This window comes from Sinocyclocheilus anshuiensis, unplaced genomic scaffold, assembly GCF_001515605.1.
Source record: "Sinocyclocheilus anshuiensis isolate Anshui unplaced genomic scaffold, SAMN03320099.WGS_v1.1 scaffold249, whole genome shotgun sequence".
Taxonomy (NCBI): Eukaryota; Metazoa; Chordata; class Actinopteri; order Cypriniformes; family Cyprinidae; genus Sinocyclocheilus; species Sinocyclocheilus anshuiensis.
Genome location: NW_015540871.1, coordinates 185,873 through 201,097, shown reverse-complemented (window position 1 = coordinate 201,097; position 15,225 = coordinate 185,873). Strand labels below are relative to the sequence as shown.

The window sequence follows — 15,225 nt, the reverse complement described above, 5'->3', positions numbered from 1 at the left end:
GATTGGCTGTTAGATCTATGTTTTGGGTGTTTTGCGTTCAGTATGTTTGCTCGTTTGCGAGCGTCCTCTGAAATATAATATAACACAGCAATAAAGATAAGTAAAGCAACCTCTCTCTCCATTAGAAAAGGCTTTATTGGTAGATAACTTGAACGTTGTGTCCCCAGACACGATGGTGTTGAGTTGTTGTGCATATAACTGTAAAAACACTGCGAAGAACAAGAGCCTCTCATTCCAAAGAATATCTTAAAATATATTGTTGTAGTTCTTGCTTTGTAGTAATTTGGTAGGCTAGTGCAAAAAATAAATACATAGCTATCCTTTAAAATGTACCGCCATAATGTATGTTCCAAAAATATAATTATTATTATTATTATTAATTCATTAATTTTGTATTAATTTATTTTTTTTATGAAATGAGCAGCTTCCAAGAGAAAATCTTATGCTTGCGATATCTTCCAGCCAAGCAATGTCGGTAAATCTGAGCTCAAGTCTCATTGCGGCCAGTAGGTGGCGATAGCTGTTTCCATTTCTAGTATCTGGACACCAGAGATGTAGCCGGAGCTGTCAATGATTGGCTGTTAGATCTATGTTTTGGTCTTGGTGTTTTGCGTTCAGTATGTTTGCTCGTTTGCGAGCGTCCTCTGAAATATAATATAACACAGCAATAAAGATAAGTAAAGCAACCTCTCTCTCCATTAGAAAAGGCTTTATTGGTAGATAACTTGAACGTTGTGTCCCCAGACACGATGGTGTTGAGTTGTTGTGCATATAACTGTAAAAACACTGCGAAGAACAAGAGCCTCTCATTCCACAAGTAAGCGCAAAGCTTTCTATATCAAGGATCGCTCTTTAAAGCGATTTGTTGGTTTTATTATACATTTTATTTTATTTTTATGTAAAGTTCACATTTTTATGGTGCTTGGAAAAGAGATTAAAATGTTTGTAGATGTGATGTCAAAATCTAAAAATAGTAAAGCAATTAAAACGATTAATATATGTTCCTCCTTTAACATTTTCACATAATATTAAAAAAAATAAATAATAATAATAATAAATAATGGTGCTGACCTGCAAAGTATATTTTCTGTATTGAAATTTGCATAGTAATATCCTATGGAAATGTAAATATATGTATAATATGTATTTCTCTGTAAACTGATGTTTATGTACCCTCTTTTTTTTTTCCCCTTTCCTTTTCTTTTTCCGTGTTCCTTCTTGTTGAGGCATGTGAAATGTTTTTGTTATATAGTGAGATATGGCACTGTACATGCTACTTGTTGACAATAAAGCATTATAAAAAAATTAAAAAAAGCGCAAAGCTTTCAATCTGCATGATGTTAAAAGTGCTCGATTGTATTATGTTATGTTCTCGTATTTGCTTTATTTCAGATTCCCGCTGAAAGACCCCAACTTGCTGAAGAAGTGGCTAAAAAATTTAAGATGGAAAGACTGGAAACCTGCTCCAAACAGTAAAATCTGCTCCATCCACTTTGAAAAGAAGTGTTTAATTGAAGATGGGAAGAGAACAAGACTTCATTCATGGGCTGTGCCAACCATCTTTTCATTCCCAAAACGATATCTAGAAAGAAAGGTGAGTGAAAGCTGACGTGATGATCGGTATTTGGGTACTTTTTAATATACATGTTTATGAACTGTTAGTAAATATAAATATTTCATGTTAAAATTAACGTGTTTTAAAGGATTTACAGTGTCTTTTTAAGTCACTGGTAGCTCTTAGATTTTTCACCATTGTAAATCATAAAGTGCAAATAAAATATTAGTTTAAAGTAAAGCAAGTTTAGAATAATTTTTAATTATAGTATACCACACCAGTGGCGCCTGCAGGTCTACGGCTGTACACACTGTGCGTACCATGAGCGCTCAGACTGACCTGAGATTTGCCCCGCAAACAATTCAGCAGTTATTATAGGTGTGTCCCATATTTCTGTCGACTGAACCAGCCATGCCGTTAATTATGAATTTATCAGTCTTTTGCATGCCATGAGTCAATTTCTGCATATAAATATTACGCCAAATAGAAGCAGCAAATCGTGCTATATGCACTTTCCTGAGATCGGGTTAGCCTTCAACAATTAATTTGTTGGCTATTTTACAAATGGGAATACAACGAATTCATGACAATGTTTACATTCAAGCTACCCGTAAAATTTATAGTGAAAAGTACTTTAAAAGCGTCTGGAATGCAATAAAGTAATTTTAAAGCTGTTTTTTAAAACATTTGCTGCATGGATAAAAAATATAAATAATTAACATATCATACAAACTTGCGTTGCAGCAAATCATTTAAATTTTAAGGTATTCAGAACAGAGCAACATAAAAATCAGAAAATATTTGCAGCTATACAATTATAGGACAAAGTTTTACATATATGCCACTGTAATTTGTGTTTTATTTTTTAATTGTACAGAATTATAAAATAAAACGCTGATTATTATCGGGCCTGTTTCAGGCTCTTCCTTATTTTTGTATTTTAGACATCCATCAATTATGGTGATGAAAAAAATGACTCGCCATCTCCTCATTGGATGCGCCTTGAGAGAGAAATGCACGGATTACATAATGAAAGACTTTCTATTTTCGATTTGAATTATTTCGTTTTAAAGTAGTTATGAGCAAAAATGACTGCGTATTTTAAGTTGTTTCCACTGTTAGAAAAAATGCAAGTGATCACGCTGGCGCCTCCATGTCCTTCAGCTTCCACTCTCCGCTCAAACTATTGGAAATGCGTCTAACAACGCACATTTATCTAGGTTAAACATTTAAACTAACATTCTGATATGCTTGAACTGTTTTATATATATTTTATTTTAGGCAAGTCGTGATGATTTGAGAAGGCTAAATTGATCAAACAGGCTATGATGAATTTACTGTCTGCCGCTGGCCGCTTGGTCGTTACTTTAAAAAAACAAAAACAAAAAACTTACATTTAACGAACAAAAAATGCTCCAAACGTTTTTCTAAATTAAATTCTAAACGAAATATAATCACTTTTCCATTACATAGAAAACTGAACTATTTTAATAGCTGAAACAGTAGTATAAGATTTTTTGGGAAAAGGGGAAAAAAGACTGGTTAGGGCCTATATTTGAGGCCCGTGCAGGGCTCTAATCCACTTCATCCAACGCTGTTTTGTTCTGCGGCATATGTATTTGTATATGTATTTTACCATTTTGTTGAGTTTAAAATGTGTGACGCATTCGTTCTGCTCTCACTGATCATTTGGTACACCGCCCCCCTCTGTTCGTACCCTCGGAAGAAATCCTGCAGACGCCCCTGTACCACACCACCACAATACACTGCTGTAACTGCCTGAAATTTCATTTCAACTACCCATTTAAATGTAATCTTTCTACATCACTTTTTTTTATTTTTTACTTTATTCTCTACTCTCACCTACAGGTTAAAATCAATCCTAGAAGCAGAAGAGCTTTGGTGAGTTATATAACCTTTTTTATATTTATATGGTTAAATATTTTCTTTGGATTAATTAACACAGATCATTCTAAAAATGCATTTACAGAGAAATTACAATTTCAGAAATAATTTATAAAATGAATGTTTGAATGTGAAAATATATATCAGAAATAAGAAACCATGAAAGACTAAATATATGACCGAGTTTAAGGCTACACTGATACTGCATCATCAAAAAATTGTTTTGCAAAAAGTTTCGAACCTCTCTAAACATCTGGCGACACCTGCTGGTCAAAATCGTGTAAATGCAACAAAACAGTCCGAACATGCGTAAAGACATCTTTTGCAACCCAATTGCAAATGTTTTTTTTTTTAAATGTGGTCTATTAATTGCAATCTAAAACTTATCAAATACTGTTCATTATGAAACGTCTCAATAATATGTGTTTTTTTTAATTAATTTGTAGGGCTTGTTGTATGTGTTCTGTTGAGGGCTTGCCAAATCATGCCAACCTGAGACAATTAACTACTACTGTTCCTTTTCATTATATAAATGTTCCCTTTTCCCGATCATTTGGAATGGAAGGGAATTGTTGCAGACTCAAATTCATCAAGTCAAGCAGCACCTGATATGACAGCAGAAATCTCGCAGAAGTCTAAATCAGAAAAGCCTGAGCACAGAACTACAGAGAGTTTACAGCCGAACACTACCAAAAATAGTTCCAGCCAGACGAGAGCAGACCCAAAGAGCGTTTCCACACAGCAGCTGACAGAACCGGAAAAAAGGTCTGCAACTGTTCCTGAGGGAGAACCTCCATCAGGTGCATGCAATCTGTGTTCTTGTTATTCTGTTTTAATTGTTATTCTTACTTTATGTATATTTTTCATGTGTTTTTTCAGTTCATCATGGACCATACTGGGTGATGAAGCTCTCGATAGAAGCATGACTATACCCAGTTTCTTTCACAGTGGATACTGTTTGCCCAATGTAATTAACATTTTCATTTTTTCATATAATTTTTTTTTCATTCCTAAATACCAAAATGTGGTTCACAACAGTAACTGTTGTTTTTCCTTCAGAACATCCACTGGGCTGGAGATGATGAATTAAATATTGTAAGTATGCTGTACTGTTGAATTAAAGAGAGTTCTAAATATACATTTCCTAATAGAGTACTGTGAAAGTGTTGTTCATCAATACATAATTCTCTTAATCAGATTCCCCATGTGGCTTATGGAGTTTTAGGAAAAATGAAGCCCCATATAATTGAGGTAAGCTCTCTTTTGATTTATATCAGAACTGTGATGCAACTGTTGTCACTAGGTATCTGCTAGGTTTCATCAGAAATATTTACTTCAAGTAAGTCTCTGGGGAATTAGATTGTTACAAAATGGTGACAGGGTAACCTATCAGATGCTATCCTCTGCATAGTGCTACATAGAGCAAGACTGACAACTTAATAAACATTCTAATTCTATGAGAATAGTGAAATCCACACCACAAATATAACGGTAACAACACGGTGATATTGTTAGAATCACTTTCAGAATAACTAAAACACTGACATCAAAATCCATCATCTCTTGCTGTGGATGCCAGTATAGTTATCGTTATAGTTAGGCCTTTAAAGATAACAGAACAGAATTAGAATTTTTTTAAATCTGTAGCACTGCCTTTCTCTCAGGTTAAAGAGAGGTGGGAATGGCTTGGGCTGGATGTTAGAGGCCCGTTCTCTCCGACAGTAGACCAGCACGCACACATCATGACCCTGACTGACTACCATTCCAAATGGGTGGAAGCTTTTCCTTTGACTCAGAAACTCAGTCAGGATGTGGCCCAGTGTCTCGCTGAAGTCATCAGTCAGCAGGGATACCCTCTCGGAATTCTCTCCCGGCTTCCCAGGCGGATCCTCATGGAAGTAAGAGACACATACACCTTTCAGAAGTTTAGGGTCAGTAAGATTTTTTTAAAGAAGTTAATACTTCTATATAGCAAGGAGGTGTTAAAATAATTAAAAGTGACGTTAAATATTTATATTTTAAATAAATGCTGTTCTTTTGAGCTTTCTAATGATCAAAAAATTCTTTAAAAATGTATCATGGTTTCCACAAAAATATTAGGCAACTGTTTTCAACACTGATAATAATAAGAAATGTCTAGTGAGCATGAAATCAGCGTATTAGATTAATTTCTGAAGGATCATGGGACACTGAAGACTGTAGTAATGACTGCTGAAAATTCAGTTTGGTTGTCACAGGAATAAATTACATTTTAAAATACTCAAATAGAAAACAGTTATTTGAAGTTGTAATAATATTTCACAATATTACTGCTTTTACAGTAATTTTGATCAAATAAATGTAGCCTTGGTAAGCAAAAGAGACTAATTCATTACCTTTAAAAAAAACTTGTGCCAACCATAAACTTTTGAACAGTAGTGTATGTATCTAGGAATTCCTTTATCAGTCAGTTGTTTTGGAAAAACGGTAGAGTTTCATATCATGGTTTAGTGATTGTCATTTTTCTTCTTGCCCTCTGCTAGGTAAATCGTGAGTTGAAGAAATGCCTGAGGTTGAATGCAACTGCCTTAGTGATACATCACCGGCAAACTGGGTACATGGACTTAGTCACAGAATCACTTCTTAATGAGTACGACATCTTCAGATATTTATTGCTCAATTTGTCTCAGCTGTCAGTATCAATTTTGAATTACTTTGAACTTGAGAACTTTATTCCATATGTGAATGTTACTTGATTTAATGCTAATGTTTACTTCTTAACTAACTATTTCATGATCAATTTTTGTTCTTCTTTTTTATCATGTAAATAGGAAAAGCTGTATTGCGAAAACATATTGTTTCTACATGTCCAGCATTACTTCATGTATATTTCAGGATGCTGGATGAGCTGGTAAAGAAGCACGGCAGTATGTGGCACATCCACCTCCCTGCTGCCACTCTCCGCCTCTGCTGCACAAATCACCCCACTACCAAAGAGAAACCCTTCACCTGCATGTGTGCCAGTGACCCGCCTTTCTCATCGGCACCCAGAGAACTGCCTGTAAGTCACCATATCCCTCACAGTTTACATTCATAAGAATGTACTAAGCTACTATTACTACTTGTTTTGTAATGTACTGTAAATTGACACTTATGGCCGTTTGCTTTACTTATTTTTTTGTTTGATTGGTCTCTATAGTACAGTGCTACTGATGTTCGCTTGAGTTCTTTTGTCATCCCAACCACTGACGCCAACAATATAGAAGCTGTGCCAGAAACTTTGGTAAGAGACCTGAATAAAAATAAAATTTGATTGTTTTTTGATTTGGTATTGTTAGTGAGCGTAATTTTTTTAAATCTTATTTTTCAGGTGCACTGCCTGAAGGATCAGATTTTTTCCCAGTACAGAAACTAAAAGTTTCATCATATTTACTTGACCTCATGATTTCATGTTTTTCCATGTACATACATATACTGTAAGTAGAGAAACAAATTTGCACTGTTGCCTTGTACAAATATTATAAAGAAATATAATTATTTTTAAAACTGAAAAAGAAGCAGTATCTTGTGTGTTTAATCTCTTTTGTTTATCCTTTGTCTTCATTTGTGTTGATATTATACAATTAGTTCCAACTTGATTGGTGTTCCAAAATTGCTGATATAAAGTCCAACGGCACTGAGAGTTAGTTGAGCTGAAGTCCACTCACTAACTCCACTAACTAACCAACCGTTTGCAAATATATACTCTGTCTTAAATGCATGCATCTCGCTGCTTAACAAAAGTTGAAATGTTGAAAACATACGTTGAAAAATTTTACTTAAACTGCGAAAATTAATCTTAGGAATTGATGGGTGAGTAAACTAAGCGCATATAAAGTTCAAATATTGTCCCATGTTCAGTCCCCGCATATGTGAATTATACATGAATTGACTTGGCAGGATGACAAATGGAGGAAAGACGAGTAAAAGCCTCCAGGAGCTTCTGCAAAACAACTGTTATTTCTCAAGACAACTATTTCAAGGTACCTACCACACCCACTTTATTTGTTAGTTCATTTTTCATTCTCTGTGGAAGTAGATCAGTTCGTCATTTAACATGTAGATGACAAAAATTCTTGTTAATTTGTGTCTATTTCTCAGGATGACTCAGTGGTCCCTGCTGATGTCAATGGCTTTAAGCAATAATTATGACAGTAAGAACAGTCCTCTTATTTGCTACTTGCTTTGCTTTTCTGTTTAATGTCTCTCAACATGACAGTTGTCCTGTTTTGCAAAACACTATTTTATATAGGGTAGAGTGGGGGAAAACCATTCTAAATAACCACTAGATAAAGTCAAGATACATTCTTGTTGTAACTATGGACTGCGTTGACAAGTGTGATGTAGACGTATTGACCATGAAGCTTACACTGGTGATGAACCTGAGACAAAAAAGATTTCACAGTCAGTTTCCAGATACTATGTATAAAAGTGTCAGTTATGATGGACAGTGTGTAGTTGTGAACTTTTTAATTGTTCAGGCTGAATATGGCCTGCGGGAAAAAACTGTTCTAATGCCTGGCTGTTCTGGTGAGAGTGGGCTGGGTCGAGAGTGATTTTCTTAGCGCTTTTCTTCACTCTGGAAGTGTAAACTAAAGATCTTGGAGGTTGGGCAGGGGGGAACCAATAATCCTCTCAGCAGTCCTGACTGTCCGTTGTAGCCTCTTGATGTCTGATTTCGTAGCTGAGCCAAACCAGACAGTTATGAACGAACACAGGACAGACTCAATGATGGCCGATTAGAACTGTTTCAGCAGCTCCTGTGGCAGGTTGAACTTCCTCAGCTGGCGAAGGAAATCCTGAGAGATGGTGGTGCCCAGGAACCTGAATGACTCCACTGTCGTTACAGTGCTATCCATGATGGTGAGTGGGGGGGGGGGGCAGGGGGGTTCCTCCTGAAGTCCACTATCATCTCCACTGTTTTGAGCTTGTTAAGCTCCAGGTTGTTAAGACTGCACCAGATAGCCAGCTCTTTAACTTCCTGTCTGTAAGCAGACTCGTCTCCATTGAGGCCTTTTGTGTACATAGAAAAAGTCTTAGATCTTTGAGTTCAGCTCATGAAAAATGGGGGCAAAAACAAAAGTGTTGAGTTTATAATTTTGTTCAGTGTATGCCACAGTAAATGTTAACAATGACAATGAGTTTTGTTTTGTTTTTTGTACAAATGCGTTCATCTCTTATGGAGTTATTGGATCAGGTGTTGAATTTAATTGGAATTAGGGTTGAATCTGAACTCTGAATCTAAAATCTAAACTTTGCAGAGCTCTGGCCCTCCAGGAACTAAACGCTGGATTTTCAAAAGTATGTGAAATATGTAAAGTTCGCGACATAGACTCTTTAAAATACATACAAGAGTTTCTGGTCTGTTATTATGGGGACATTTCCATGCCCCTAAACTTGACGCGGCACAAAACAAAACATGATTGGTTTATTTACCTGTCAGCCATATGGCCTCTTGGGCAGTCCTTGGCCATTCAAAGCCGCCAAGGTTCCCAGACCTTCTGCCAGAGTTGCCAAGTCTGCTTATAATATGCAACTTTAGGCTTCTGTTTTTGTTCAAATCCGTGAAAAAAATCCCAGGTTGCGTTTTTATTTTTTTTGGGCTTATTTAAAAAAAATGGTCACTTGTTAGGAAAATCTGACAAGCAACTTCGTTTCTTTACATTCATGTTAGCCATATTCTCCATTGCATTGATTGACACTGTCTGCTCACAGTAGCCAATCAGTGCAATAATATAAGTGCTGTAGCGTAATTCGTCAAACATTCCACCCCCTCATTGAAGAAAAATCAGGTTCAACATGAAGGCTTGTGACGCTGTAATCCAAGCGATGTAGTAGACGTAATAGAGGAGTGGGATGACTTTCATTTATAAGGTACATTTTTAATTTTTACAATGTATTTGTAATGTATTAATTATCACGGGCTATAATAAAAAACAAGTAGGCCTATACTGATTCTAACAGTATATACATTTGGTTCGAATATATTTTATTAGGCCATATTTTTATAAGCCCACATACTGTATAAATATGTGGCTATGTTACATCTCCCCCTTAAAGCTCTTGTCTTCATCTCCTTTTCCTTCTCTCCAACCCTGTTCTGCTCACAGGTGATCGGAGATGAGTGGATAGTGAGTGCCTCCCGCTTTGTTGCAGTTTGCTGATTTTGTAAAATAACTGCTGTTTTTACATTTCAAATAAAAGAGCGGTTTCAGTTTAATAAGTTGCAGGCTCATTTATTGGTAATAAATAATTATTAATAAATAATATTGATGATAATGAATAATCAAATAATATTGGGCTTGTTTTTGAAGCTGTGGTTGCTCATTTGTCTTGCGAGAGTCTGCAACTCCCTTTACAGTCTTTGCTTCTGCAGTCAGTCTGAAGGTCTGGATACGCGAGACTAGAATGTTTGCATCTCTGGTGCCTTCACTTCGATTGATAAATGAAATGAATGGAACACTTTTCGATTTTCACATTTAAAAGAGCAACTATTGGAAATGTAGTTTTGAAAGGTTTGGTGTGGCTTCAGTCATTTGAGGTGTGCTGACTAAGTTCAGTGATGTCAGGTGTGGGCTGGAGCGCATATATATACACACTTGTGCAGTGCAGACAGAAGTAGTTCTATTTCCTGTGTTAGATGGAGGACACTGACTAAGAGAATGATGGCAATAACAATGAGGTTTCTGCAAATCATCTTCTTGCTGTTGGTTGTTCTTTGTCTCAGCAACTTTGTTGCAAGTGCAGGTTAGTGCTTTGTGTTTTTACTGTTAAACATTTAGGTAATTTGTGTGTTACAAAGTGTTGCAGCAGTATTTACATTAGTTTAGATTTGACCTACTTTCGATTACATCACAGCTAGGGTTATATGTGAAGTGAAAATAATCTTTTGACAGTGATACATTTATTTTAGTTTTGTATATTTGTATTTGTGAGTGCGTCTAAAATGCCTCATGGTGGTTTAAAAACTTTACTCACCCTCATGTCATTCCAAACCTTCTGTGGAACATAAAAGAAGATATTTTGAGAAATGTTTCAGTGTTTATTTACTTATTTTTATTCTCCAAATTGTGCAACAGAAGTGAATGGTCACCAACATTCTTCAAAATATCATATTTCATGTTGCACAGAAGAGAGTCATACAGGTTTGGAATAGTGTGAGGGTATATAAATAAATGATGACAGAATTTTCATTTTTGGGTGAACTATCCCTTTAAGGCATAAAAACAACTATCAATGTCAGATGTAGTGACAACATAGCACTTACCTGATATACAAAAATAAGGGAAATTACTCATGATGCTAAGAAAATATGTGACTTAATACAGGAACATTCATCAACACTGTCCAGATGTTGGTTTTGGTGTCTGAACTAGTGCCAGAAACACCTGATTCTTCTGTGTTCTCCCTCACAACCCTTTATATCAAACTAAACACCTTAACTTCTGTTTGTTTGGATGCTGTGGTCTGATCCAAGCTTTTTCTTTAATAATTTTTAGATGGGATTAAATATAAAGGTGACAATTACACCATCAAGTGTCCTGAACCTCAGAAAGACGCAATAGGTGTGAGTCTGCTCAGCAGACGTGAGGTCGGCCGAGAAGTCCTCTACTACGATTTTGCTAACAAAACAATTACTCCCCATAAAGACTACAAAGAACGTGTTAAAGTCGAAAATGACGACAAGACTCTGACTATACACATCATTAACCTACAACTGACAGACACTGGGGCCTACTGGTGCACCTGCAATACTACGTCAAACTCTGCAAAAAGTTCAAAGGCAGAGTCAGGTGTTTTTCTTCTGGTGCATGGTGAGTGTACATTTCTGTTTTGTTTTTTGACATGTAATTTTCTGTATTTAATTACAGACAATTTAGAATTCATTATGCCTGTAGTGATAAGTATGATTTAAGACATACATTATCATTAAAAAGTTTTGGGTTAACTAGCTAATTATTTTTTTTATTTATTATGTATGTATTTATTTATTATTAGTTAGTTAGTTAGTTTGTTTATTTGCTTATTTATTTATTTAGTTTCGTTGAAAAGAAATTAATGCTTTTATTCAGCAAGGATCCATTTAATCAAAAGTGACAATAAAGATGTTGACATTGTTACAAAAAATATATTTTAAATAAATTGTGCTTTTGAATTTTCTATTCATGAAAGAATCCTGAAAAAAGTATCATGGCTCAACCGTTTTCAAGACTGATAATGATAAGAAATGTTAGTTGAGCTGCAAATCAGCATATTTGATGATTTCTGAAGGATCAGGACTGGAGTAATATGACTGTTGAAAATTCAGCTTTGCCATGATAGGAATAAATACATTTTCAAATATATTCAAATAGAAAACAGTATTGACAGAAAAAAAAAACATTACAATTAAAACTGTTTTTTGTAATATTTCACGTTTTACTGTATTTTGGGTCAAATAAAATCATCCTTGGTGAGCATTAGAGACTAATTTATTAATAATTAATAAAATATTTCCAACTCCAAAACTTTTAAATGGTATTGTTTATTTATTTTTCCTGTCCTGAAGGTACAGCAAGTGATATAAATAAATAAACACATGCATAGTTCTATTGCTATAGTTTGAAGCTGCTGATACTGCTTTGGCTGTACTTTAGTTATTTGGACTTCTCTTTACAGAGCCACCGATCGAACCAGCCCCTTCTGTAAGTGCTAATACAAAGTCGGGTGGCATGAATGACCTACTGATACCAGTGATGGCTCTGACAGTTGGCAGTGTGCTCTTACTGTTACTCCTTGTGTTTGGAGTGTGGTTCGTGCCCAAGGTGAATGTGATGCACCTAAAACTGGTTGCATATCTGTACATCCGAAGGTCATCAGAAACTTTGTAAATGCATTACACATATGCACACTGGAAAGTGCTGATTTCAGCTTTGTCTGTTGCGGTATTTTTGTTGATCTCCAGCCATATGTTTACACACTTAGTGTCTATGACCAATACTTTTGTGTTATATATCAATAGGCATTTTTCCAGCAAATGTGTCTAGAGGTTAATAATCAAGTTGATTTGTTCCTTTCTTTTGTTCCAGATAAAGAAACTGATCAAAAGAAGAGAAGAAGAAAAAGTAGAAGAAGATGAGAAAAGGTGTAACAATGGAGTGTACGAGGTCATGACTGTTCAACGAAGGACAGAGTGTATATAAGGCATTCACATATGTCCCTTATATCACAAATATCCCTAGTACTGGGTTTTTAAGTAACTTACTGTTGTGCATAATTCTGTGACTCATTCAGCTCATTTAGTCCCACGCATCTACTTTAGTTCAATCTGACTGAGGTTGGGTTTCTGACCTATTGAAATGTGGTACACTCTAAAAAATGCTTGGTTAAATACAACCCAGTGCTGGGTGAAATATGGACAAACCCAGCAATTGGGTTGTTTGGACCCAGCAGTTGGGTTAAATGTTTAACCCAACCTTCTGGGTAGTAACCCAACTGCTGGGTCAAAACAACCCAATTTGCTGGGTTTGTCCATATTTCACCCAGCACTGGGTTGTATTTAACCCAGCATTTTTTAGAGTGTAACATTAAGAGAAATGAGTCAATCTCTTCTAAATGTCTATTTATTTACATTGAATTTTCTGTAAATATTTTATTCTGATTTATTTTGTATGTTTATTTCAGCTTTGCATGAATGCATTAAATGAGTGATTCGGTTTTGGCTGTAGATACTATATGCTTTGATTCTCTTTTATTATTTATGCATTTGTTTATTCAATTTTCAATGAATGAATCTGTGTATGTGGGTTCTACATATTGTGTAATTTAATTCAGTGTGGATGTTGCCCTTAAACACCTGATGTAAATATTTTGATAACTTCAATGTATAGATTCAGTAATACACATTTAAGTGTTGCTTTACAAGAACAATGGCAAATGTATGTCACTCGGGACAAATAACAAAAAACAGGATTTGAAAATGTCGTCTTAGTTTCAGTCTGTGCTTTTATTTGTCTTGTGGTCTTAGTCTATATTGGGGGCCTGCAAAATGTGCTTCTCTGAGACAAAGCTGCAGACTTCCTCCTGTGGTGGAACATGTTCATGTCAAGACCCCTCTAGAGGAAACCTGCCTCTCCTTCTGAGAATTTCACCTCTATTCTCACTTTAGTCCACCAACATGTACACCTTTGTCAAATGGCTTTATTCAGATCTGAGTGGCGTTTGAAACCTCAAAGTGATAAACATTGCATTTGGGGAAAAATGTTGTGATTCATTTGCCAGAAACAAGAGGATGTGTGAGAAAATGTGTGGGTCTAAAAATGTCAGTCAGTCCTGCCTAACTACATTTAGTATAGTTTATTTTGTACCTGGGAAATGTCACACAGTTGCCATCAAGTCTGTTTCAAAAAGTATTTTCTGGAAAAAGAAAGTCAAACATTTGCTGTAATGTGTGCTTACATTGACTGGAAACGTGCAAGGTTTTGGTTTTAGGAAACAAGTTCTGGTGTGATGTGTATTGCAGCTTTTCTCAGTTGTTTAAAAAAACCCTCTTAAACCATAACGACATTTCTCACAAATTCTAAACCACTTTTCAAAACCTTAAACACAAATTCTCCATTTCACAGCAGGTGCTCATGTTGAAAGCCCTAACATTTAGAAAAACCCACAGCGCATTACAGCTTGACTGCTTAATACACAATTCTCACCAGGTGAACATTAGTGAGAACATCAGTGTACGGAACGTTTTCTAGTCATCTCGTGAGCCTCTCATGGGTTATACCTCAGTTCAATCAACAAGAGTGATAGAAAACTCTTAATAAAAGAAATGTGTTTATGATAGGAAATGTTTTGGGTGCTGGTTAAAAGCTCTTCAAACTAAAATATCAATATTATTAATTCTTAAAAATATATACAATTTATTAATATTTGCTGGCCTGAAAATATGTATTTTGATATTTGTATATTATCTTGTAGATTTTTGCTGTTTCATAAATTGTTTGTCATAAGTTTATTGTTTTTATAATGTTGTTTTTACTTCTTTTTTAACACTATAAAAAGGAAAAACAAATTGTGGAACTTTTAAGACATTTATCAGTTACAACAAAAATAAAATATTAAATTTCCTTTTACAGTGATACCAATTTAACCTAAAAAGACCAATCATGTCCATGTTATTTGTCAACTATAGCCTGCTCCTGCAGTTGCAGCGTCAAACCTTCAGGTGTGTAGTCTTATCTCTATCCATAAGGCGGAGTTATCCACAGGTGTGTGTGTGTGTGTGTGTGTGTGTGTGGACAGGTAAAGCTGGAGGTGTATGGGAGTTTAGTTCTAACCGATTTAGTTGGTTTAGTATAAGGACGATATAAAATACATACATTTTGATCGTGGTACATGTGCTTTGCGGACAGCCAGAGAGAAATTCTACGCAACGATCGATCATTTTTCAGATGTTGCAATCTCAGATACGGACCTAATAGATTAAAGTCGACATTCTCAGGATAAAAAGGACCCCATGAACATGAAGAAAACATACTCTGGTAAGTACAGGACCACTGAAAGTTTCGTGCCAACAACTGACGTGACATTTGCGCGTATAAAATAGTAGTAAACTTAGATCTTATCATTAAGCTATGTAAAAGTGAAAGCAAACTTGAAAAGTTATTTTGAGCTCAATATGTATGCAAATTACTAGGGGGAAAAGCAAATAATAATTTTATAAGCAATTAAATATAGTTAGGCCTGGTAACACAGGCCTAATTAACAGATGA

The 15,225-nt window shown here is 35.4% G+C and overlaps 3 protein-coding genes across 5 annotated transcripts in view; all 3 read left to right on the top strand.

Moving 5' to 3' along the window:
- Positions 1–561: 561 nt before the first annotated feature.
- LOC107688084 (uncharacterized) lies at positions 562–7,117 on the top strand. Of its 2 annotated transcripts, none has more exons than XM_016485634.1 (12): positions 562–817; positions 1,393–1,594; positions 3,425–3,457; positions 4,017–4,225; positions 4,340–4,427; positions 4,520–4,555; positions 4,658–4,711; positions 5,125–5,358; positions 5,983–6,089; positions 6,335–6,500; positions 6,639–6,722; positions 6,810–7,117. In XM_016485634.1, the coding sequence occupies exons 1-12, from the start codon at positions 750–752 to the stop codon at positions 6,852–6,854; spliced, it is 1,326 nt and encodes a 441-aa protein (XP_016341120.1). In that variant the 5' UTR covers positions 562–749; the 3' UTR covers positions 6,855–7,117. The 2 variants fall into 2 exon arrangements, with proteins under 2 accessions (XP_016341120.1, XP_016341121.1); XM_016485635.1 differs by having other exon boundaries at positions 563–817; positions 4,026–4,225; positions 6,810–7,116.
- A 2,664-nt stretch (positions 7,118–9,781) lies between these two features.
- LOC107688082 (uncharacterized) lies at positions 9,782–12,705 on the top strand. 2 transcript variants are annotated; one of them, XM_016485633.1, is made up of 4 exons: positions 9,782–10,225; positions 10,978–11,292; positions 12,137–12,282; positions 12,553–12,705. In XM_016485633.1, the coding sequence occupies exons 1-4, from the start codon at positions 10,141–10,143 to the stop codon at positions 12,658–12,660; spliced, it is 654 nt and encodes a 217-aa protein (XP_016341119.1). In that variant the 5' UTR covers positions 9,782–10,140; the 3' UTR covers positions 12,661–12,705. The 2 variants fall into 2 exon arrangements, with proteins under 2 accessions (XP_016341119.1, XP_016341118.1); XM_016485632.1 differs by having other exon boundaries at positions 12,547–12,705.
- Positions 12,706–14,744: 2,039 nt separating this feature from the next.
- The window catches only part of LOC107688081 (neuronal-specific septin-3-like), a 97,434-nt gene continuing 96,953 nt past the window's right edge, over positions 14,745–15,225 (top strand). Inside the window, exon 1 of the mRNA XM_016485629.1 lies at positions 14,745–14,994. Within this exon, the coding sequence (XP_016341115.1) occupies positions 14,970–14,994 (25 nt within the window). The 5' untranslated portion in view covers positions 14,745–14,969. The remainder of the gene's footprint in view (positions 14,995–15,225) is intronic.

Coding starts and splice junctions, on each gene's coding strand:
- LOC107688084 (XM_016485634.1), top strand. CDS start 750: ATGGTGTTGAGTTGTTGTGCATATAACTGTAAAAACACTGCGAAGAAC. Junction 5,359..5,982: donor CCAGGCGGATCCTCATGGAA/GTAAGAGACACA, acceptor GCCCTCTGCTAG/GTAAATCGTGAGTTGAAGAA. Junction 6,501..6,638: donor CGGCACCCAGAGAACTGCCT/GTAAGTCACCAT, acceptor TGGTCTCTATAG/TACAGTGCTACTGATGTTCG.
- LOC107688082 (XM_016485632.1), top strand. CDS start 10,141: ATGATGGCAATAACAATGAGGTTTCTGCAAATCATCTTCTTGCTGTTG. Junction 11,293..12,136: donor TGTTTTTCTTCTGGTGCATG/GTGAGTGTACAT, acceptor TTCTCTTTACAG/AGCCACCGATCGAACCAGCC. Junction 12,283..12,546: donor GAGTGTGGTTCGTGCCCAAG/GTGAATGTGATG, acceptor CTTTTGTTCCAG/ATAAAGAAACTGATCAAAAG.